At 51.4% G+C, this 24,481-nt stretch overlaps 6 protein-coding genes across 6 annotated transcripts; 1 reads left to right on the plus strand and 5 right to left on the minus strand.

Moving 5' to 3' along the window:
* Positions 1 to 3,277: 3,277 nt before the first annotated feature.
* PG986_006775 (set and mynd domain) lies at positions 3,278 to 5,015 on the minus strand (the record flags this gene model as incomplete). Its single annotated transcript, XM_066842997.1, has 2 exons — positions 3,278 to 4,300; positions 4,383 to 5,015. The coding sequence occupies 2 exons, from the start codon at positions 5,013 to 5,015 to the stop codon at positions 3,278 to 3,280; spliced, it is 1,656 nt and encodes a 551-aa protein (XP_066699109.1).
* A 2,578-nt stretch (positions 5,016 to 7,593) lies between these two features.
* PG986_006776 (uncharacterized protein) lies at positions 7,594 to 9,937 on the minus strand (the record flags this gene model as incomplete). The annotated part of the gene is made up of 8 exons (XM_066842998.1): positions 7,594 to 7,903; positions 7,998 to 8,097; positions 8,156 to 8,351; positions 8,413 to 9,309; positions 9,378 to 9,518; positions 9,591 to 9,663; positions 9,762 to 9,778; positions 9,881 to 9,937. The coding sequence occupies 8 exons, from the start codon at positions 9,935 to 9,937 to the stop codon at positions 7,594 to 7,596; spliced, it is 1,791 nt and encodes a 596-aa protein (XP_066699110.1).
* Positions 9,938 to 14,265: 4,328 nt separating this feature from the next.
* Positions 14,266 to 16,605, minus strand: PG986_006777 (uncharacterized protein; the record flags this gene model as incomplete). Its single annotated transcript, XM_066842999.1, has 7 exons — positions 14,266 to 14,748; positions 14,798 to 15,446; positions 15,505 to 15,552; positions 15,606 to 15,629; positions 15,811 to 16,023; positions 16,138 to 16,418; positions 16,516 to 16,605. The coding sequence occupies 7 exons, from the start codon at positions 16,603 to 16,605 to the stop codon at positions 14,266 to 14,268; spliced, it is 1,788 nt and encodes a 595-aa protein (XP_066699111.1).
* A 618-nt stretch (positions 16,606 to 17,223) lies between these two features.
* Positions 17,224 to 17,788, minus strand: PG986_006778 (uncharacterized protein; the record flags this gene model as incomplete). Its single annotated transcript, XM_066843000.1, has 2 exons — positions 17,224 to 17,241; positions 17,474 to 17,788. The coding sequence occupies 2 exons, from the start codon at positions 17,786 to 17,788 to the stop codon at positions 17,224 to 17,226; spliced, it is 333 nt and encodes a 110-aa protein (XP_066699112.1).
* Positions 17,789 to 19,909: 2,121 nt separating this feature from the next.
* Positions 19,910 to 21,057, plus strand: PG986_006779 (Endo-chitosanase; the record flags this gene model as incomplete). The annotated part of the gene is made up of 4 exons (XM_066843001.1): positions 19,910 to 20,084; positions 20,178 to 20,509; positions 20,561 to 20,894; positions 20,990 to 21,057. The coding sequence occupies 4 exons, from the start codon at positions 19,910 to 19,912 to the stop codon at positions 21,055 to 21,057; spliced, it is 909 nt and encodes a 302-aa protein (XP_066699113.1).
* Positions 21,058 to 21,628: 571 nt separating this feature from the next.
* On the minus strand, positions 21,629 to 24,397 carry PG986_006780 (DNA mismatch repair protein msh-2; the record flags this gene model as incomplete). Its single annotated transcript, XM_066843002.1, has 1 exon — positions 21,629 to 24,397. The coding sequence occupies one exon, from the start codon at positions 24,395 to 24,397 to the stop codon at positions 21,629 to 21,631; it is 2,769 nt and encodes a 922-aa protein (XP_066699114.1).
* Between the last annotated feature and the right edge of the window lie 84 nt (positions 24,398 to 24,481).

Raw genomic sequence — 24,481 nt, forward strand, 5'->3', positions numbered from 1 at the left:
TAGTTTTTATAAAAAATCGAATAGTATCGTTATTAAGTTATTTTTAACGGTAATTAATACTTATTTTAGGAAGGAGTCCTTATTCTTTAAGATTAATTTTTTAATTTTTTCGGCTCAGTAAAAGCTTAATTAAATTTATAGTTATTAGAGGGGAAGTTAGGCGACGCTCTTTTATATTTCTAATAAATTTCGTTAATATCGGTAGGTTTACGTTCTCCGGCATTATATTACTCTAAGGAGTAATTAGTTTTCCGATGGCTAGTTTAGTAATAATTAAAACATCGTTTTTTTTATTATTAGCTTCTAAGTTTCTTTAACGGTAATAAGAGGAAGGTAAATTTTAATCGGAAAGATGCCTGCCTACGGGGTAAGCTTAATAAAGGCAAAGGTTTTAAAAGTGTTAACCTTATCGTTCTTACTACGGGAATTATTTTTGCCCGTTTACGAGAAAAAGGGCTTATCGGATCGCTTTTTTTTTTCGTTCGCGTTTACGAAATTTTGAATTATTTGCTTATAATGTTTAATATAAGCGTTAAAGTCGATAGTTTCGTCGAAATATATCGTAACGATAGTAATTATAACGCGGAGTATAAGTTTATCGTAAAAGGTTTCCTTTTAAAAAATACGGGGGAATTCTTTTTTTTCGGTTAATTTAACGAAATTAGAAAAAAACTTTTAGTAACCGGCTAAAAAAGTTATTTTTAATTAATCGTATTTTTCTTTACTTTTTCGCGAAAAGTATAGTCGAAATATTGCTTTTAAAAGTAATTAAGGAGCTCGTTAATAATAATAACACGATTAAGGTAATAATCCCGGAGGAAAAGTAAGAGTTTACGAGTAATATCGCTTTTTACGTAATTACGAATAACGTTAAATACTTAACTATCGAAAAAAAAAATAATCGGCATTTTTAATTCGTATATCTTTAATTTAATAAAATTAGACTTCGAAAAAAACTTTATTTTTATTCTTGTCACTATAGAAATCGTTAACCTTAACTTTATAACTTTTTTTATAACGAATACCTTTATTATTAATAATCGTAAAAGGAATATTATTACGTTTATTTATAGTTAATCGGGTAACGGCGGCTTAAGCGTTATATAGTTATTTTAATCGGTTCGTCGACTCGATATTGGCCTTTATAAGGTTAATAATTAAATCGTTTATAATTGTTTTTATTTATTCCCGGGTAATAACGGCCTCGTTATAAGCTTTAATTAACTTTTTTAAGGTAGTTTTTAACGAGTCGAGTTTACTATTTAATCCGTTAATTTTAAGCTGCTTTTTTATTAGGTTCTCGCCTTTATAAATATCGTAATAATCGAAAAAAGGGAGTAAAACTAAGTATTTAGCCCAGGTAGCGGTTAATTTTAATTAAAAGTTTACCCGGCGAGCCTTAACGTAAAAATCGGATATTTATATCGTACGAGCATAACTTAATAAAAATATAAAGCGTACTTTTTAAAACAATTCGTTCGGGTTATTATATATTTTTTAAACTCGTTAAGGGCGATAAGTCCGCTTTTAAAGGGCTATTTAGCTTTTTTAATCTTAATTTATAAGGCGAAAAGGAAAGCAGCTTTATTATCGTCGCGGGTGTATTAATTAAATAAAACGTTTAACCGAGCTTAAAAGTCGTCGCCGTTTAAATCGTCGATTATAATATTATATCGTAAAAACTAGGCTTTTTTTATAATCGTTTAAAGTCGACGAGGGTATAAAAACCCTGTTCGTCTCCTACGTTATCGGGATTATTATAAGCGGTCTATATTTATTCGACCTTTAAATTAATTAATAAACTATATCGGTTTAAAAATCGGCGGGAAAAGCGAGTTAATTTCTTATTAAATTCCTTAGGTCCGTTAATAAACTTTATAAAGGCGCCTTAATTAAAACGTATATATCGTTTAGCCTCCGCTTAAAAGGCGCGGTTATTTTCGTTACGCGCTATAGCGTATTTATATTAAAATAGGTCGTTAAATACCAAAAAGTTTAGCGTTAATTAATTAATATTTACTTTTTATTATAAAGCGGCGAAAATAGCATTAATTAATTCGAATAGTTAAATAAAATATCGTACTACTAAATAATAAAAAGGGCGGTCGTAAATAGTTACGCAATTAGGTCTTTATGAGGCGGGGCTATAAATAAGTCCTGAAATAAATAGAATTTACGACGAAAAGGAAAGGAAAGAGAAAATCGAGCTAGGGCCGATACGGTAAATCGGTTTTAATAACAGGGTGGTGGGGCTAGTGTGGGGTCTCCACACTAACCAGCGCACAGGCTAACGCACCATGTTACTAAACGCCGTTTAACCCTTAATAAATAATTAAATACTTTACTTATATTAAAAAAAGGGTATTTATTTATTAAAAAAGCTTTTCGACGCCGATTTTAAATATAATAAACTAAATAGCGAAAAATATAATTAAAATAGCCTATAAAATAACTTTTATACGCGATAAAATATATATATTAAAAGAGATTAATTTAACACTTTTTAAACGCCGAAAAGCTAAAAAATTGCGAGTTTAACTTAAAAAAGCCCTTATTATTAAAGAATTTTAGTAATTATAAAATAAAAAAATAAAAAGGAAGCGTTTAACGCTTAATAAAAATAAAAATAGGGGTTTATTAAAACGAAGAACGACCGGTAAAAAGCGTTATAGTATTTACAGCGAAATAGGTTATAATACGTAAATATATAAAAAAGATATAAAATTAAGTAAAGAATTAAATAGCGAGTAATTTTAATTAATTTTAAGCGTTATAGTTAAATTAATTTATATAAAAAGGTTAAGAAATAAAAAAAGTGCGTCGCTAAGTAATATACATTATATAGTAGTAAACTACGTTATTACTTTTTAACTTATTTAATTCGATTCGTTTCGTATCGCTTAAATTATTAAAACTATCCGATCTTTTTAAAATTAATTAAGTATTATAATTATAAAAATATTACGCGTTAAAATTTAATTATATTAAAATTAAATTAAAGTGCGTCGCTAAGTAATATACGTCGCGTAGTGGTAAACCACGTTATATATAAACGCAAAAAAACCGGATCATTTAATAGCTTCGGTACACCATTTATCATTTTGTACGCACAAGTGTCAAGGCACCCTTGACCTTAAGGCGGTTGCTCAGAGCAGCCTAGATATAGCTGCTTGCGCCACCCCCGAATAGGGGTTCGCATCAACTGCGCAATTTTAGACACCATCAATCCCCAACTTTCCAAACATCCGCTGATGACTCTTCAGCAAACAAAGCCGTTTCAGTCCTTGAGTAAATCAATGCTCCTCGCCGCCGTCTCCAGCGACGGCCAAGTCTGCTTAACCCGATCGCGGAGGTCCGCCTCGCTCATCCCCATGCCCGCGACGATCTGCTTGTACGTGTTCTCCATGACCTTGCCAAAGGGCGAGGCGAGGCCGTACATGCGCGGCAGCTGGTCGTAGACCTCGAAGAGCAAACCAATAAACACGACGCGCAGGTCGACGCCGCTGGCCTGCAGCTCGCCGTAAATCTCGGCGAACGCGGGCCCGCAGAGGACGTTGGTGACGGTCGCGAGCCCCCACGTGTCGATGATGCGGTCCGGGTAGAACTCCTGCGGGCTCACCTTGGGCAGGATCTCGAAGTAGGCCTTGAGCCCGATACGGAAGGCGCGGTACGGGCTGCCGCCCTCGAGATACATCTGGAAGAGCTGCCGGCACAGCTGGGGTACCGGCTGACGGGCCAGGCTCCACATGCCCGAGTCGAGGCACATCTTCAGCGCATTCCTGGCATTCTCCTCATTGCTCTCCACGGATTCCCCGCCACCCAGAGTTGTGCCGCTGATAGAAAAGGCCTCTGCCTCCATAGCCGCGACCCGCTTCTGGGCCGTGGTAGCAGTTTCCAAAGGCGACGCCAAGAAATGAGAGAGCTGTGCGTCGTACTTCTTGATGAGTGTGTCCGCAATGGCAAAATATCGGGAGGGGAGCGCCTCGGGAGACTCGGCGAACCTGTCTTCTGCGGAGCCGGGTCCCTTCGAACACTTGGGGCACTTGCAATCGAAGAAATACGTCTGCTTCAACTCGGCCTGACGGACGCCGATCGGGTTCGTGACGTCGACATACTTGACGAAGATCTCCTCGCCGTTCTTGATGGGCCGAAGTGCTCGGAGCTCGACTTTGGGCTGCAGGAAGGTCATGACGACATTGGGGTCGCAGGAGTGGTTAGCAGCGCAGATGGTGTTGTCGAAGCCAATGCCAAACTTGACTCCATCCACGGGCGATGCCAGAATGAATGCATTGCATAGTATCTGTTAGGGGTTTCCCGTCAGCCATTTGGTCTTTGGACCCAATCACCCGCCACCTTATCTTCCAAGGATGGAGGCGACGCACATTGAACACGAAACCGGTCGCGCCGGCCCTGCTATCGACAGCACCATAGTTGCCCGGCTTGCCGCAGTAAGACCACGCCGCCCAGGCGAGCATATTGAAATCGTCAAACTTCTGCTTATCCTGCTGCTTGAAGGTCTCGAGCAGGTTGGTGTCGGCGCCAGCGGGGCGGAATTCCATGAGGTCGAGCAGCTTCTTGTGCTCGGCGCCCTTGGGGTCGGCGGCCTTGAGGCGGCCGAGCAGCTTGATGGCGGCGCGGACGCTCTCGGGCAGCTCCGGGCGCGGGGGCGCGATGACGCCGCACTCGTACTTGTGCTCGCGCTTCCAGGCGCGGCTCTGGCACGTCTTGGAGCAGTAGCTGGCGCGGTGGCAGCCGGCGCAGGCCTTGGTCTCGATGAAGCCCGCGGGCATGCCCATCATGGCGGCCTTGGCGCGCGCGTCCGGGTCCGTCTCGCCGCGCTGGAAACACCAGGCGCACGTGTCCTCCATGCGGTCCATCTCGAGCTCGGCGACGAAGGGGCGGTCGACGCTCGCCACCACGTCGCCGGGCTCGAACTTCTGGCAGGCGAAGAGCCCGCGCCCGGCGCCGGCGATGCCCGAAGGGGCGATTTTGACACTTCCGGAAGTAGTTGCCATGTTTAACGAGTGGTGGTGGTGGTAGTACAGTGCAATCACTTAGAAGGGTTGCTTACGTCATTGAGAGTCAAGCCCGAAAAGTCGTTGAAAGTGGATTTTCAACAGTTGCTGCCTTTACCACCATCCGATGCCCCTCTTTCACGTTCTGTTCCACGCTCTGTTCAGCAGGATGTCCAAGCTTGAGACATCTTGGCCCCGACCTTGCAACCTCTGAAGAGCCAACTGCAGTTCATAAGATGGTTCGATCTTTGGGATATGATGAATGAATTCGACCTTGTTTTTTTCTGATTGGAAACGAGGCTTTCGAGATATCCTTGACAGAACCTCTCGAGTACCTGGGTAGCCAATATGACAAGTAATTCCAAATGCGCGTCTACCAAATACCCCCATAATCCAGAGGCGGTTGTTTGGTTAGGATTCACTGTGCAGTACCTAATAGCTACAGCTACCTATCGATAAAAGGAATGCGTGCGAGCATGGCTGACCCCAGGCGGATACCAACCACCAACCGCGGTCTCGACCGCCATGGACCCATGCCCATGCCGGGGTACCACAACGAACAACGGTCCAGACCTCAACCGCCCGCACTGCCGCGACCCCCCCCTGCACGCATGTCTGGCCCAGAAACCCACCCCGGTCTACACTGGCTGGTACTTTCCCATCCAAGTGCCCACGGTCAGACAAGGGGAGATGAGATGCCGAGGCCGGTTGCACCATTTTGCCAGAAGCTGGGGCTACACTACGACTGCACGGGGCGACTGGGGAAAGGAAGGTAGCGACTTGGGGAACTTGCTCGTCCCTTTACCAAGCTCTTGGCCACAAGCAGAAGATCGGATGCCAGCGGGCACTAGATGCCGTCCAGAATAGACGAAACTGCCTACTGTCGAACTATGTCTCCCTTGGCCTAGCATGTCCTACTATTTGCTTTGCTACCTAGCCAACACCGGCCTGTCCTGTTTGCCAAGTATGTGGTGCGTCTCTCTCTCTCTCTCTCTCTAATATTCGAAGAGCATGCCGCTCTCCCGCACCTATGGGGAACTCACGAAAGAAACGAGCGAGAGAGGGAGAGATATCACTTGGGTGCTATGTTGGATGCCAAGACGGACTGCTCTTGAGAGGAGGTACTTGCCATGTATCGTTGCAGCAAGGGTGACCCGGGCACTTCTGATCGAAGCATGCGACCCAATGCAGGTACAGCAGGGCCCAGAAGGGGCCGAGATGGGTTCTCGACTTTTCCATGACCAATACCCCCGGCCAACAGACGGTCTACCCTACTTACTACCCAAGCACCAAGAGAGGGCTTGTGCATCCCCCCCCATACCTGCTGCGGCCGTTAGCTGATCTGCAAACCAGCGACAAAGGCGAGTTAGACTGATTCACACCTTTGCGCCGAAGTCCGTCCAACGTACCTCATGCGTTTGTCTGGAGTTTGTTTCTTTGTGCGTTTGCCTGTCGACATACAGGTAGGTCTATCTGCTGTTGTCCGCGAATAAGAAACAGGCTGTTATGGCATCGATGGCGTTTGGGCGGTTGTGATAGTGGTGGTATTTAGTAGTAGTGGTGAGTAGTGCACATGCGGGTACGCGGCCTGGGAGGCTGGTCCCTGGGTTTCTGGGCTAGTCTGGCCTTTCATCGACCTCGTCGTCGGGATTGGGTCTTGCCAGTCCAGCAGCATCTCCGGGCCTACGGTTGCCGTTACTGCTGCAAGTATGTAAGCAGGCGGACGCCCGGATTTGTTGGCCCTGCACTCCCACCTGACCATGTCCGTTATCTACCCACTCACCCTCTAACCCTCTCACTCCAGTCTAATGCGTCCCTTCTTTATTCTTGCCCACGATACCTATGACCAGGCACTGCGATCCATACGTCGTATGAAATATGTTCCGACCGGCCTTAGTTTGCAACCACGCACCCGCTTTGCGCGCGCTTGGGACAGGGCGTTTGCTCGAATGAAGGATTGCAAACGGATGCCCATACCTGCTTTCGCGGATTGAGATGGCTCGCCGAAGCAACCACATGATGTTTCATTCGTTCTCATGCCGACGCACATCTGTCTCGTCGCGCGGTCTGATCGAGAAGCGCCCAACATTTTCCTTCAGAGTCTCGCAAGATTCTGAGTTGGCAACACCCCACTCATCATCAACTGGCTCGTGGTGTCCCCCGAAAGACAGCCTTGGGCTGACAATGCTTGGTTTGGCTGGAAATTCCGTTTCTTTCTCATTTGTCACGAACATCTCTCATGTCGCTTTTCTTTTCTGAATTGTCATGAATCATCTTGTATGAGACCAGTATTTCGAAATACTGGAATGGACTCTCCTGTTCCTCGGAGCTCCTCTACTCATACATTTGCAGGGATCGCCGACTCATCCAAGAAACATAATAAGGGGGTATTTCATCATCTAATGGCAAGCCCCCGATACGACGGTTAATTCGATATACCCCAACTCATCATTGACAAAACAAAAACCCGGTGCTGGCGAGATCCTCGAGCCCCCCAAGTGTGAACCGAACCACACAGATTTTGGGTAAATATTCGGATACATATATACAAGTGTTAAGATGTTGCAGATGTTGTGATTTATGCGTACGGTCCTTGAGGCCCGGGTCCATAGAGACGCTGTCGTTTCTCCGGGGGGCCATCATCCGGCATGCGACCCATTTGCTGGCCGCTCATCGCGGGTATCATCCCACCCGCGTATTGCTGTGGCCTTTGCGTGCCCCCTGGTGTCATTGCCATTGGGCCTCCACTGCCGGCCGTCAGGTAACCCCCTGATCCTGCCCCATGTTGGGCGAAGCATGCGGAAGCTGCGCCGGAGAATGCCAGGAAGTGCTTGTTGATGGCGATTGCACTGGCGTTGTCTCGAATTTTGCAATCGGACCCGACGAAGCTGCCGACATGGGCAGACTCATGTTAGGATTGGCATATGGACCTGGAGTTGGTGGCTGGCCAGTGCCGCCGTTCGAATACATCGGGTCCATTACCGACTCCTGTGGGGGTTGCGAAGAAAGCTGGGAAGATGCTTCTTCAGTTTGCCAATCATACCCTCCTTGGTGAATGGCTTCGCCAGTACATCGCGCATACCTAATCGTCCAGCGTTAGTATTCTGCATCGTGCTTACTCTTAGAAAAGCTCGACTTACCCCAGTGGAAATACATTTCCAGGTCTTGCTGGTTGATATTCGAGGTCATAGCAATAATAGGCACTCGCGGCGACACTTCCCGAATCATCGCAGTAGCAGATACACCGTCAAGATGAGGCATGACAATATCCATGAAGATAAGATCAAACCAGCTAGGGTTGGTATTGATTTTGTTCACAGCTTCCAGTCCATCGCGCTGTGGCCGACAGTCAGTCACCTATTACGAAGGCGGATACAAGGAATTAGGAGCAACATACCGCGACCTCAACACCGCAGTCATACTGAGCAAGGAACTTCGAACCGATCCGAGAACATATCTTGTCGTCTTCGACCAGCAATACACGAGGCTTCTTCTGTCCCCATGGGGAAGTGGACTGGGCGCCGGGCGCACCAACTGGCGGGCTGGCAGTTGGCATAGCAGCGGGACCTGGCTCGGGCACTGGACCTGGGCCCATGTTGTTTTGGGAAAGTGGCCGGTTGTATGGAATATTCCCCATATGCTCGGCAGCAAAGGGGTCGATACCAATTGTTTGCCCGACTGGATACACCATATGCCTCAAGTCGTTCATTGGGTCATGGATGTAGTTGTTCTGCATGCCAGCAGATCCGGGTGGGCCCATCATAGACGACGACGAGGCTGAATCTGGAGAGGCACCAATCTGCTGAAATTGAATCGACATTTGCCTCAAGTCCTTCTCCGGGATGTGGTCGCCCGAGACACTGTTCAGGATTTCCCGCGCACGACGAAGTTCTGCCGGGGGCTCTTCGGTTCCGTCCGACATGATGTTGTTCCCATTGAACTGGCTGGAATGATTCGAGGTAGCGCGGGCGTGCCTACGTTCGTGGTCTATCTTGCCGAGATGATCCACGAGTTCGTTGTTGACCGAGTTCTGGGCTTTAATCATCTTCTGAAGGTGCATGATCTCATCGACAAAAACCTTGTTGGCGTGCGCCATCTCAAAGTACGAGTCCTGAAGTGCCTGCACTTGTTGTTGGGTTGCGGCTAATGTTTCGCTGAGAGCCGCGATTTGTGTATTCGAGGAGAACTGGTCCTCTGTTGCTTGGTTCTTCCTTGGTGCCGGCGCTTTCCTCCTGATATTATCAAGATTGTTCTTGGCATCCGCGCGGAACGCTGGGTGTTTGAACTCCCAAGCCTGCATTACAAGATGCGATCAGCATGGCCCGCCTCGCCCAAAACCGCTTGACCATTTGGTTGACATACCTCTTTGCCGTATGGTGATTGGCCATTCTCTTCACTTTGCCGGACCTTGTGGAAGTCGTACTTGTTCAACTGCCGGACGAAGCTGGCGAAGTTGCTGTGCTTGAAATGTTTCGGCAGAATTGTCTTGGTGAACTTCTCGTTCTGCAGCATAAACGTTAATACCAAACATCAAGAGGGACGGTTGCGACCAGAACCAGACGCAGAGAGACGAACCTCCAAGACCACAAAGCTGTCTCCTCCATCGCCCCATCTTACAACCTCGCTATAATTCGGGTCTTCCAGCATCCTGCGAAGGCGAGTTTGTCAGTGAGTCGCGTCGAGGGACAGCGCAACGTAGAGTACGACGCAACGGTTAAAATCGATTAAGCAAGAGGGTTTATTTACTTGTATAACTTGCGAACCTAAATCATCAGCAGAACTCAGAGATTAGCAAGTTGTATAGTCTAGAACAATGCAGCAAGCAGGGGCGCAAAGTATGGGGGGATCATATGGACTAAACTCACGAAGTCGCTGGAGTTGTTGCTGCTGCCCTGGGCGACAGCCATGTCGCCTTCGGGCATCGTGATAGATTATACCCTGTGATCTCTTGTGATAATTCGAATTGGCCAGGCGAGGACCTGCCAGAGGAAGCAGTTGCGAATCCCGTACTCCTTCCTCAACGGCGATTTGGTGAGGGTGACAGCCGATGGTGTCACTGTAAGGCGCGAACCGTCCAAAAGGCTGCGTGTGTGACGCAGGTAGAGGTCGTGCCGACTCGTGGATACTCCGACTCGGCTGGCGACAAAAGTTATGCTAAAGCAAGATTTGAGGTGGTCTCCGTGCAATGGAAACCCGTCAGACAAAGCGCGACCGTGTCAATCAACACAAAGGTGCGATTATCGGGTGCACCCGAAGGACCGTGGTTGAATTGGCGATTCAGAATGGAAGGTCGTCGAGGTCGAGGTCAAGATCGAGGTCGAGGTCGAGGTCAAAGGCGAGAGGACGTGAGCGACGAGGAGGACCAGACCGGTTTTGACGAAAGTGACGTTTGGCGCCTTGAGCGCGGTTGTCGGGTATATCCAATGGGCGATGGGGGCCTATGCTCTCGGTTGGCAGCTAGAGTCTCGGATTCTGATATGTATGGCCGGAATAGGTTCTAGACTCCGCAACAACAGTTGTCAAGCGTGAAAGCACCCTGTCGCACTTTTGAATCGAGGGAAATGGGACGAAATAGAGTTGAGGAGCCGGGGGGACGAAACGGGCGGGAAAGCAAAAGCGAACTGCACTGCCAGGGCAGACAAAAGACGGACAGACAGACGCAAGACGCTACAAAGATGCAGAGAGTGCAGAGTGCAGAGGCAGACGCTGACATTGACTGCTGGGTGCTGGGTGTGCTTGGGTACTGCTTGGGGGGTCTTGGACAACGGCGAGGCAGGCGAGAGAGAGGGAACATCAATGGGAAAAAAAAGCTATCTTACTTGGCTCTCCGTACTTCGTACTGTACTGACGCTAAGCTCGAGCAGACTGCTCTCCTTCTGTAGCCGAAATCCCAAGTGGAGGGTCACTGACGGCATGCAACACTTTCTGAGTGGTGGGAGACCCTGGTTCGCTCACAGATCATCCAAGGCCCGACATCCATGCCTGTCCCTGCACTTGCAGACTTCCTCCGCTACCAAGACCCAAGGTAGGTAAGTAAGACGTAGGCTAGGCCAGCGTAGGGCGATGCGTAAGTTAGGTCGGCTGGCCAGGGTAGCTCGGTAGGTACATGAGCAGTCATTCATTCATTGCATGTGTACTGTATGAAAAGGCATCGTGCTGCACGCCCTGCTCTGCTTATTCCGATCGGCTGGCAAGAAAATATGTACTAGCCTATCTGGGGTGGTGTCGCCGCAATCAGCATTGGAAAATCGAGGAGGGAGCTCTCTTTCTGTCGCCCTGTGAGCCTGTTGTGCGTCCAAAGATGACCCAGGTAGGTAAAGCATTGGACATTCGGGGGTGGGTGAGATTGCGAGAGAGAGAGCAAGGTTGAAGGTTCCGTATGTGTCCCAGCCATTGAAGCCAGGTGCGGGGGGAGTCCCGACCCTTCTGTCCCGAAAAAAGGCAACCTACCTACCCGCTCTGGCATGTACACATGAAAGCTGATTTTAGATTGATAGCGGCCCTGTCAATGTCATGCTCCCGTCGCCCTTTGTTTATAAATCTTGTGATGTTAGATGAGGGTGTCATTAGGTATCCCCAGTCCGGTTGTTACGACACCTCCCACTGCCTGGGTCGGTACTCGTGATTACCGGCGAATGGGTCTTGTCTTAGGAGCCGTGCAACCATGGTGTACCCCTACCCTCTGCCCCCGTAGTCTGGAAAAACTGGAAGGTTAGCCGATTCTGGACTACAATGGCATCCATCCGCATCGACGGCGCTGCGCGGGAAGCGGGCAACTCGAGCGCGCGAACCTCCTTGACGAATTGCTAATGTTAGGGCACAAGTAGTCAGGCACGTTGGGACGGCAGTATGTGTGTGTGTGTGTGTGTGTGTGTGTGTGTGTGTATGTATGCCTCCTGACCGTGATCACCTCAACCTCCTCGCACCTCGAGCGTCTCAGACCCAGGAGTCGAGATGGTTGTCGTCTCTTGTCCTCGCAAGGAGTGCCACCCAGTTCCTCTTTCGCGTCGTGACCGTCGAAATCTTTTAATAGAACCCGATTGATTTCTCCGCCAGGATGGGTGGTTCTTCCTGCCTGCAACCAGGTTGGACGGCCCTCCACCCACTCCAGCAGAGCAGCTATTTATCCAGCAAGTCTGCAGCCGTGAGGCCGGCGACTCCAATTCCCCCAGCAGCAGCAGAGCGGTCAAGGATGCACACATTGATACTGGGTTTTCCGGCTCCTAATCCCCATCCTGATTCTCATTCGCCAGCCAGTGTAATCATCGACGAAAATATCCGCGCGCGCCAATACGCCGTTTCAACTCATTTGATGACACTTGAGGAGCTTGGGCCAAGTATGTCTAAAGACGTCTAGTTCTGGTCTAGGTTAGAGTGGTACTACAAGTAAAGGGGGCATCTGAAGTTCGGAGGAGTTACCCGGCGATCGACAGTTGAAGGAGGCCCCGATCTGACAGCCTATATTGCTGAACGTGGGACATCCTTCCCCCATCACACCCCCAAGCATGGTGCAACAGGCAACCCCCTCCTCTGCGCCTGTCTCTTTATCTACACGGGCCGCCCATACATACACACTCACACACTACCCAGTCATATGTTGCAATCGAGTTGCGCTCAAGGGCAACTCATGCTCATGCCCATGGGGTGCGGCGCAATCTTGAATCGTTCCGTTGCAAAGGTTCCTTCTCCGTGGAAGAGCTAGCAGGCCATCATGGAAGCCTTGGTGTTTGAGTCAAGTCACTTGGATTGTCTCTAAAAGCTAGGATCGACGACTCTTTACCGCGATAAGCAAAGACAGAAAGGACGGTGTGTCGACCGGTCCTCTCCCACTAGCACTTTTTTTTTTTCTGTCGTTATTTTCTTTTTCTTCTCGTCTATCCCCGGGATGGTGGAGCCAGCTGACATAGGCCTTTTGGCTGCCCTCTCTCACGCTCTATTTGCCTGCATCGCTTGCCGGGTGCTTTCCCCATACGCTGGTTTTGCTAGCCCAGGGACACGCATTATTGATTTGAAGCTATCGTGCTGCATGGGAGAGGAAGCACCCTGGCAATCCACCCTGACAAGCACCAGTTCATCGTGAATTCCTTTCTTTTTCTCGTGCTTCCCTGTGGCCATGACCCTTGACAAGCTGAATCATGGCCGGCAAGAATCCGCCAGGGAACAGCCTTGTCTGCCCCGGTCTTTCAATTTTGGATTAAGCTCATGATCTGGAACCAGCTGAAAACACCGAAGCAGCGAAGACGCCTGTTGATGCGTGCTGGGCTGAAGACAGGAGTGACCCGACCATGCTGAGACTTTGTCAGCTGGGGTTGCTCCTCCTTTTCCCGCCCTCTCTGCAGCGCGCGGTACAGAGCGGCACGTTCAGAATGAATTTCCCATGACCGGATTTCATTGGCGTTCGTCTCTTCTACGCTGTACGGGTAAGATTCGCCAACGGTAGGTAGGCTATCACTATCCGCCAGTTCTGCCTTCAAGGCAAGCCATGTACTTAGCTAGCAGACCAGCCGCTAGCATTCTCAACAACGCCAGGTCTGTTGAAGCAGGCCCCCGGCCCCCGGATGAGAAATGCCTCAAGAACTAGATAAATGCTTAGTTACGGTTGTGTCTCCGCTCCAACCAGCATGCGAGCATCCATCGTGCTGGTCCGACCATCTGGCTGTCAGATGGAGCCTGATTCGTTTGCGTCCGGTGAGACAGGCACTACACTTGTTAGACTACGCCGGGCTGTTGAACCGTCACAAAAAGATTTCCCGGCGGCTGGCCACGCGCGAACCGACAGATGCCGCTCGTTGACTGGGGAGATTAGTCTCCCAGTATATCACAATGACGGCATCGCCGCGTTTTTGTGCCCTGCGACCACTGGCGCACTTTGACAAACGGAACTACTGGGTCGTCACCCTGCTCAGTGGCCGTTTTCGCACTTGCTGGTAAGGCTGTCAGCGACGCCTTCAGCGACGCCTCTCTGCCAAAGTCTCTCTTTAGTGTGAGCCAAAGCAACGTGTCAGCAGGTAGTCAAACAAGGGCACATCATTCAAGGACGACATGTCACATGCAGAAAACAAGGTGTTACACACTTTTGAGCAATCGTGAGGTTACCCAGTCCATACGTTGAAGGACGTTGCAAACCTTCCTCCTGGATTGGACCCTCACCAAGCCTCAAGGATCACGACGGACTCTCCACATCACTCTAGGCTAATTCACCCCTTATATTGATTTATCCTCACTTTTGCCCGCGCCCCAATCCCACAATCTAAGCGCTAACAACCGCCAGGATTGGGGCTACATCCCTTTCACTGACAATACTCGGATCCAAGAAGTCCCCTCCCTGCTTCAGCCGGATCTCCTCCACCATGGCCTGCTGGCGAGCCAGCTCCCCCTTGGGCGACGGCAAAGCCGCGTCGTCGACGCCGTCGGGTACCCGAATGTCTTGAGTGCGGTCGTACTCGGCCGGCACAGGGCCAAAGGGCTGGGACACCCGGTCGGCGGCGTAGTCCTCGGCAGCGCGATGGGCGGCCTCGCTGACGCGCGAGTGCTGCCAGAGGAACTGGTAGACGCCCCGCACGGCGCTTTCGAGCGCGCCCACGACCCACGCGTGGTGCGACGACGCCGCCTCGCCGATGATGACATGTTTGCCGTGCGATTGCACGATGGACGGGTACATCTTCTGGAACTGGCCCGGGCCGAAGAAGGCAAAGGCCCCAACCGACGTCGGGTCTGCGTACCAGTTGTACGCCTAGTGGTCCAGGTACTCGGCCGCGATGGTGTGCTTCAGATCCTCGTACGCCGCGTCGGTCGACGAGTGCAGCCGTGCCAGGTCGTGCAGAACCACACGCTTCAGTGCCTCCTCCTTGTCGGGCGACTCGCGGCTGATGAGGGCGCCAATTCGTTCGGCCTCCTGCGACCACGTGTAGGAGACGAGCAGCACGCCGGGATGCTCGGGAGGGTCGTACATATTGTAGGACGGGTATACGCAGCAGCGGATGGGCAGGTCCTTCTTGGCCTGGCCCCCGTCGCTGATGCCAAAGCTTGTGGATCCACCATAGGCTCCTAAAGCGGACACCGATCTTGCAGGAGGCGCCATAGCCCAGCGAGCGGATCGCCTGCTTGGTACCCCAGTTCAGTTTCAGGCCTTCGAGGCCCATCTGCTGCATGGTGCCCAGAGGTGCCGAGTTGAAGACGGCGTCGAACCGCCGCGGCTTGTCCTCCTCGCCTTGGACGGTGACGTCGATCTGCTGGTGGTCCTTGTCGACGTAGGTCATGGCGAGCACCCTTTTGTTGTACTCGATGGCTTCCTTATGCCGCAGGCGGTCCCTCATGCAATCCGCAATCTGCTTGGAGCCTCCCTCGACGCACCACCATCGGGCCGTGGCGTCGAAATCAAGGGATTCGAGAACTGCCTCGCTGAAGGCTTGGTCATACCAACGATTCCCGCTGCAGCTCTGGTAAGCGATGGTGAAAGCAAAATCAGTGCCTCGCTGTTGTTACCTACAAGTTCATCGTTTCCAAGTACTCAATCGTGTTATAGTCGTAGCTCGCGCTATTATTTGTCATCAGCAGTGCATGGTATCTAGCATGATTGTTGGAACTGACATTTGCGTGAGATACTGACGCACGCTGTAGTGGTCGGCAGTATGCATCAAAGAGTTCCAGAAGATCTGCGGCCCAGCTGTCTTGTACAGGTAGGTGTAGTATTTGATCTGGCTACTGAACAGTTCGTGGGGCTGGACTTCATGATCCTAGACGAAGATGAGCATCACTCTTAGTATGTTGGCACCTTAATCTTCATAGAACTCACTCGATGGGGAGACCTGTGATGTTGAATGCTTTTGCTGTTGGTACCTTCACCCCATCGGTGATGACTTGGACGCTGTTGCATAGCATTGGTTGATTCTTGCCATTGAGATGGTACGGTACCAGCTGGCCTGGCTTGGGTGGGTTCGTCTCCCTGTTCTTCTTGATGTCCTGATCATTGAATTCCATCCCGAGCTCCTTGAACAGTTTGAAAGTCCTTTGGCAGAGTCAGCACACTTCATGCTACCGTTGGACTCGGTACTGACCTCTCCATGATCTCTATATCCGGGAATCGCATGGCCCCAACATCGTAGTAGTCGTGAGGCCCTACTTGGGGGGGGGCACTACTTCGCCTTCGTTGTCTATCTTGTTCTTGAAGTAATAGGTGAAGAGTCTGCCGCCGAGCCGCTCTTCGCCATTGGCCTCGAGGATCTCGTACTCGATATCGAGGCCATACTTCTGTTTCAGATAGTCAAACGTCATGGCCGTGAAGAGCCCCGAGACGCCGGCGCCGATGATCCCCACTCGGAGCTTCTTTTCCAGGGTACCGTCGGTGTCCTTGGGATAGCGAGTTTCCTCCGCTGGGAGGATTTCCTCTTTCTTCGGGTCTGGCTACAATGAAACAAGTCAGTCGTGGCTTGGTCTCGCAAGGGGCGGGGGATAAATCTTGACTCAACAAGACACTGGCGTCTCTCTGAAAGTTCCATACCCTTTTCCGCATCGCAAAGGATGCCCATTGCGAGCGGTGCGAGAGCTCCTGGATAGGGGCTGGTTCTGGGACTTGGGACTGGTCGGCCATGATCACGGATGAATCTACGCGGTAAAATTGGGTGATGTGCAAAGTTGAAGGGATGCATCACCCTCTGAGCGAAGTCAGCGAAGACCCTCTGGCCGTTATATAGGCCCGACGAGATGGGTGACCATCCTCGGCCAAGCAGACATCAGTCAGTCTGTGTCTCTGTTCAGCTTCGTTGCCATACAGATGTCAAAACGCCAATTGCCTGCATCTTTCAGCTTCATTGGCTCGCTTCAGGTGAATGGCGTCCGGCTCGCCTCCTATGATTCATCAGACTTCAGCAGAAGCCTTTGTCACAACTGACAATTTGTTTGAGCATTCCAGTTTGCATGAGCTGAAACTTCAGCCACAACAACCTACCGTGGTCCAGACCGTTCTACTTTGCCGTTTCCCTCACGTCCTTGGCCGGTGTCTTCTTGCATATGCCGGAGGATTTCGTCCGTCTGTGAACACACGGCGGCCGGTGCGGGGGTGCGTTAGATGTCTAAGCTGAATACGACGTGTTGGTCTCCCTTTGGATACAACGCACCGCTATTCAGCGCCCGCATGCCCGTCATGTGGATGGGACACCCACCCAAATGCCAGCTCCAGACAGCCATCGACTATTTGGCAGAGCTGAATCTAAGAGAACTTGCGAAGCTGCGGGCGTTTCAAGCCTTACAATGTGTCCAACCCGGACCCTGGCGAATCTTGTGTTTTATTGTGACAGCAAGCCATGAGACTGTCCCTCTGCTTCATCTCCAGCCTTACGAGCAGTGACTATCAACCCGATCCGCATTAACAAAATGCACCACCTTTTCCTCCTCTGCGAACAGCGCCGTCGTATCCGTGCCCGGCCGATACTTGGGCCAAACCACACCGCCACCCTCACCATCAACCGCCGGGTCCCGCGAGGGGTCGTGATGTAGACGAAGACCGGCAGCTTGGGCGAGGCGGGGTTCCGGGGCGCGTATACGTTGAGGTAGAGGCAGTCTTCAGACTCGCCGCCGTTGATGAGAAACTCGGGGATGTACTTGGTGTATATGGTCGTGATGTTGCTCTTTTGCTGCATGCAGGCCGTCTCGTTGATGAAGCCATGGAGCGAACCGCTGGTGGTCGACACAGTGAGGCCATCGGCCGCCTTGGCTACGAGGCCCTGGGCACCACTAAGAGCGGCAAGGGCTATGAAGGATGGGGTGATACGCATTGTCGACGGAACGTAGCGTCTTGACAGCGGTAGAGATGAGGACAAGCGGGGGTGGTAAACGCTGGTGAAACCTGGTGGGCGGCCACCTCCAATGCCTTTAAGTAAAGACTTCTTGCTATGGGAGCAGAAGCAAGAGTTTCTACTGGCGTAGGGGAGTGCGGAGGCGTTCGGCCATCTTCTGACCTGGGTGCGCTGGCGTCATTCTCGGTTCAATATTTACCATCTTTCTCCGCGTAAATCGGCTCCATCTCAGATCGGAGCAGACCCCTGTTACCGAACGGTAGCCGAATGTGCCTAGTATCGTCTTCCCTGGTGGAGGTTGCCGGCCGGGCCACGAGGACTCGATCGTGCGGGGGAAGGGTTCTGGGGAAGGAGAAACACATCCCCGCCGCCCCTGGCATGCTCTTCCGGCTACATGACCCTCGTTCTCAAGTCACCTGCTGCTGTTGGATCATCGGCAGATAAATCCGGGTTGCGTCGAGTGATGATTTGATGCCGATGCTCTTCATTAAGGCATGCTATGCCGTCTGGGTACTATGTTGGAAGCCGTGGCGAGTTTGCCTTGTGGAAGTTCGAATCGATACTGGACTTGGATGATTATCTGGTCGGAACTGAAAGTGAGGGTATCATCAGGCTAGATATCGATCGAGTTCGGCATGCGCTACTTCTGATCATACAGTTCAGCAATATCATGGGTGCCGGCTATGTGATGGTATGTTGGCTTTGCTTCGATATTGGCCCAAGGAAGTCAACTCAGTAGAAACAAGAGACTCGTAACGAACAGTTTACCCCCACATAGAAGGTATGACGAACACCCTGGAATTGAATATGACCATGCCGCTCTCAGATGCTATACAATTATTACACCTGGTAAGAATCCACCACTCTGACCCCCGACGTGAAAGCCTCGCCATGCCCGAGGAGGTAGATGGGGGCGGAGCCGAAGATGACAGGTCGTTGGTTTCGGTGCATAGCTGATTTCCATTGTGATATCCTATCAGGAGCGTGCGGCTGCCTCGTCAGGTAAAGATCTGGTCATCGCCAACACCTATGTGAGTAATAGCCCCCGGGGCTGAGGTGGATGAATCCCCATTTAGCCTTTCACCCATAGGACCACCATACATATGCATGTAGCCCCTTTTGCAGTCAATACATATACAAGGCAGAGCCGTCAAATAGGAGATAGTCTCGCTGGCGACCAGCGGAAAGTGGGGGGCCGGACAAGTTAAACAAGCCCTTGATGGTTCGGCTCTCTCACAGGCCTTGTCCATTCAGGTCCTATTCCACCCCACGTTGATATGTCAGGTACTTACCCACCATGGCCTCGTATGATTATATAGGCCTAGTCTATAACCAACGAGTGATGACCAACTTTACTCAGCATAAGCAAAGGGCAAGATCTAACTCAGCCGCGACCAATATAAGACAGGCCTCGGCTCTTCTTTCTGCATTGGGCATTTATTCGACTCTTGTGTCAGCCGGATTAGTCACGCCCACTCCGCCTGTCCTGCATGTTGCTGATGTGAATTTGGCTGACGAGAGTGGAACGGTGGACGGGGCGCGGGCACCGGGCGGACAGCCTTGCTCGCAGCAAGCTACCGGATTGGAAGGACGCGCTTCAGCTGGGCGCGGAGTGGAGTGAGATATGGAGACGCGCGCGCGATCTTCCTGCTCCGTTACTAAAGGCCAAGAGGAAGACGTTTTATTTCAGGTTCTATTCTTGGAGGCTTAGCGCTGCCAGACCTTCCTCATTCGGCGGCCAGGGGTATCTCGTTTGGTTAGCTCGGCCCATATCCCCCCCTGCTTATGGCCATGTCCTGTAATACGCTGGATGGAACATGGGGTCTGCATTTTGCTCTTCTAGGATTCGATAGGAGACAAAAGTGCATTTTGGAGGAAGAAGGATGACGAACTTCGACATCTATCTAATGATAGGTCTAACAGGAGGGCATGTTACGTATCGCTCCGCTGATTCCCGCACAGCACCGCCCTCTAGTGTAGCGTACATGGATGGTATATATAGACTGACGGATTCCTGACCATTGATATGACATTCCTGATAGCCCAAGCTACAAGAGATTCTTTACAGCAAGTCGCAAGCACCGCATCCTTCCAGTAATCATGTTGTCCCAGACCACTCTCCAGCTTCTGGTGGCCAGCCTGGCCCTCACCCCCCTTGCCGCGGCTCGGGACGTCCCAGCCATCGTCCGGAACTTCTACAACACCGTAAAGGGCCAAGGCCAATGCCCCAACAAGCTGGCCTCAGGCTTCTATGCTAAAGACAACGGACCGGGCAGTACGTGACTCCCTACACGCTGTCACGAACGGGCGCGCAGCGGCATCCCCAAATTGTTCGAGAAGAGGCTTGACTGACTTCCATGAAAAACAGACTTCGCCTACTGCCAAGACCCCAAGACCAACGTCCTCTACCTCCAGGGCACCGGCGGCGCCCTCGCCGACATGGACATCGACTGCGACGGCCGCCAGGGCGGTCCCGCCGACGACGGGCGCTGCGACAAGTCGGACGACACGCAGTCCATCACGTCCTTCGCCGACACCGTCCAGGGCTACAACAAGGGCATCAAGGACCTCGACGCCAAGATCCACCCCTACGTCGTCTTCGGCAACGCGGGTGAAAAGAGCGGCTTCAAGACCTTCGACCCCCGGGCGCACGGGGTCAAGCCGCTGAGCATTATGGCGGTCGTGTGCGGGGACAAGCTGGTACGTGTGAACGACCCCTGCTCCTTCTCTATTCCACTACTGATTTCGTAGATCTACGGCGTCTGGGGCGACGAGAACGGCGTCGACGGGTCCAAGTCCATGGTCGGCGAGGCTTCCATCTCGCTCGCGACGGCGTGCTACGGCAAGTCCATCAACGGCGACAACGGCCACGACCAGACCGACGTGCTCTACATCGCCTTCCCCGGGTCCGAGGCGGTCCCGGGCGCCAACGGCGCAGCCTGGAGCGCATCCAACTACGACGCGTTCGAGAAGAGCATCCAGGCCAAGGGCGACCAGCTCATTCAACGCCTCGGCGGCAGCGGCAGCCCGACCACGACGGCCGGCCAGCCTAAGCCGACATGCTCGTGGGCTGGACATTGTCTCGGTGAGTTTCGTGGCACTATCTCCCTGATCTCATACCCTCGCCCTATGCGAGCAATTGACCCGCTTGAGATTTCCCGAACTAACCGAAAATAGGAGACAAATGCAGCAACGAGAACGACTGCGACCAGGACTGGGTCTGCAAGAACGGCAAATGTTCAGCGTAAGGCTCTGGCTGGTTTAGGCAACGTGCCCGGTCCTTGTCTGCAAGTATGCCAGGACAACAGGTGCCGACCGTCGTGATGACTCGTCGTTGAGCGCGATAGTGGAAAGTGTTTGATGTAACAGTCGCTCCGTTGTCTAGAGACATTTCGTTCATCTGGCTTCCCCCATATGCCCCCATCTTCTTCAACATGTATATATTTGGGATCTAGTTATATTAGCCAGACTAGGAAAACTCACTTAAGAGCCAACGTGCATACCTAGCATGGACATGCCTTTTATAAGCTTGAATACGAGTGAACGGTATCCACGACTTGTTCGTGGCCATAATTGTGTCTACCATTGTGTCATCAACAATTCGGAAAGATGAAAATTGAAGTGACGAAGCGTTCTTGGTCAGTCAACTCAAGTAATTAACAGTATGAACTCGCTATACATGAACAGGGCTTTCTATACCATACATAGATACCGCCCTTTCCCCAACGCCGTAACCCCTTATACCACATAATCCCCCAGGTTTAGGCCGCCGCCCTAGACCATGGGGCAGCAAAATACAAGTAAAGTCCATGATTCGTATCACAGCGCCTTTACAGATTGGAAGAAGGGGTTGGCAAGCAATGCCTGGTCCGCCTTGACCAGGTCTCTCAGCTTCTGCACCATGTCTTCACGCGACATGTTCCCACCTTCGACATCCTTCTTCCACTTCACCAAGACTTCCTTGAGTCTGGCGCTGCCTTCCTGGACTTCCTCCTTGGTGTGTCCCATGCCATTCTGTTCATGCTTGCCCGTGAAGTCCTCCAGCTCGTCGGCCTTGCGCTTCGCCATGCGGATGACCTTGTCGGGGAAGCGGACAAGTTCGGCAACATGGATACCAAAAGATTGGTCACAGATGCCAGGCTCAACCTTGTACAGAAGCGTGACTTCCCGCTTGTCGGAAACAGTGCTCGAGTTGGTGCCTGAGATGTGTGCAGTAACGTGGAGGTTGCGAACCTGAGGGTACTGCTCGGACAGAGCAGTCAGTTCGTGGAAGTGGGTCGCAAACATGGCGAAACAGCCGATCTCCTTGACAATGTGCTCCGATATGGCCCAAGCAAGACCGAAACCATCGTATGTAGAAGTGCCACGGCCGAGCTCGTCGATGATGATCAAGGACTCTTTGGTCGCAGACTTGAGGATGTTGGCAGTCTCGAGCATTTCCGCCATGAAGGTCGAGACACCCTTGAGCTGCGAGTCACTGGCACCCACACGGGCCAAGATCGAGTCAAAGATGGTAAGCTCCGCCTCAGAACAGGGGACGAAGCAGCCGACCTGGGCCATGAGGGCAACGACGCCAATCTGGCGAATGTACGTCGATTTACCACCCATGTTGGGGCCTGTGATGACAAGGAAGGATGATTGATCGCGGGTCAGTTCGACGTCATTGGTAATAAACTGGACATCATCTTGCATCTCCATACAAGGATGGCGAGCCTCTTTCAGAACGGTTTGGCCCTTTCCCCGAGGATGGATCTTGGGGCGAACGTAAGCTGTTGGGGCATGGACTGAGCAGTGCGCAAAGGACACGATAACATCGAGATGCGCGAGGACGCCGGCAAGCTGCTCGAGAACAGGGCAGTATGACGCAGCGACTGTGATGACTTCGTTGACCAGACTGCTCTGAGTTCTGTTATAATTCTGGGAGAGCTGATCGAAGTCTCGACGTAGGGCTAGAAGTTTATTGGTCGTGAAGTAGACACCGTTCTTCTGTGTGGAGCATTCCTTGTATTTCGAGTTGTTGCGGATGCATCCTGCCTCCGTCCTGGTAAGCCGCATGCACCATCCATGCACTTTGTGGTTATCGAGGAAGATCTTCTTGTTCTGCTCTTGGTTGAGATCATCGGCTGCATTACGGAACTCGCGGTCCATATCAGACCTGATCTTGTCCAACCGCTTCCGGATGATGCGCAAGCTGTCATCGAACTCGGACTTGATTATGAATTCGTGATTGTCGAGTGCATCGAGATCGACGGTCGTTTCAACCATCTCGGCAAGTTTTCCGAGACTATCGGAAGCCTGGCGGAGTTTGTTGGTGTAAGCTTCGTCGAGAGGGTCCTTGTACTGCTCGTCCATCACAGCCTCCAGAGTTCCCAGGAAGCCAGGCAGACGGATGACCACTTGGTAGGCTCGGACAACATCTTCGAGGTTCGCCTTGTTGCGCTGGAAGCGTTTTGCCAAACGATACAAGTCGGGAATGGACTTTAGGTGCTCTTCCTGCATTGTCTGGCGCAGTTCTGTATCATTCGCAAATGCCTCGACGAGCTGTAGGCGCTTCTCTATCTCGTCTCTGTTCATGAGTGGTTGCTTGAGCCACTGTGCTAATAATCGGCTGCCTACTGGTGTCCGGCAATGGTTCAGTAAGCCATAAACACTCATGGTCTTGGCGCCGTCTCGGGCACCGGGCATGAGGTTGAGGGCTTTGAGCGCTGCAGCATCAAGCTTCATGAAATGTGAAAGGTCGTGCTGGTACAGCTGATATTGGCCGAAGTTGGAGGGGTCTTGCAATACGCTGAGGTACTTGATCAGCGCTGCAGCAGATCCCATGGCGAGCTTCAACTCTGTCTGCGGAAGCAGCGTCGTAGAACGCTCATCCTTCAGCAGTCTTGAGAGATCTTGCTCGATATCCTTAGTTCCGAATTCGCCAGCTGGCCGCTCGGCGATGGCAACGCCACAGCTATCGATGATTTGACGTAGCTTGGCCAGTTCCGGATCTTTATCCTTCACGGCCTTGTCGATCTGGATCAGGCACTCCTTGACGCCGAGCTGGATAAGAAGAGCTTCGAAGTTGGAGTACAAGTCGTTGTCCAAGAACTCGCTCACGCCGAGTTCGCGTACACTGGCATCAGCGAAGCAGACTCCTACATTCCGTGCTTCTGAGGCCTTGGCTGTGATCTTGACGGCCATTATCATGGGTGCTGATTCGAAGCCACCGAGTTCGTCCTCGACAGCTTGGAGGTTACCTGGAGAGGCTTGCTTTACGACCTTCCAGTTCATCCGACCGTTGGGGCTCGCATATATCTCGATGCGTTTGCCCAACTTGAAGAGGGCTTCTCGTAGGAATTGTCGGAAGACCGTAATGGTCATGGTAACCGAGGGAAGACCGCTGGCATCGTTTCGGCCCAGCTGGCGGACGACCGAGGTGGTCTTGTAGACGGTTCGGGCCAGGAAGTTGGCATCGTCGCCATGGGCAGTGTACCAGTCTCCTCGATCGAAGATTCGGACTGTCTCATTGCCCACGGCAGGCAAAGACTTGAAGTATCGGATAAAACCGACCTCGTCGTCGAGTTTTAGCTCGGGGCGACTGGACATGTTGACTGACGTGTACCGAGATCAACAACTACCATACGGCTAGGTGATTCTCGTCAGACCATTAGTTAATTGCAATGAAGGCCA

The sequence above is a fragment of the Apiospora aurea genome (assembly GCF_038362705.1).
Source record: "Apiospora aurea strain CBS 24483 chromosome Unknown utg000005l_segment0_segment0, whole genome shotgun sequence".
NCBI classification, from domain to species: domain Eukaryota; kingdom Fungi; phylum Ascomycota; class Sordariomycetes; order Amphisphaeriales; family Apiosporaceae; genus Apiospora; species Apiospora aurea.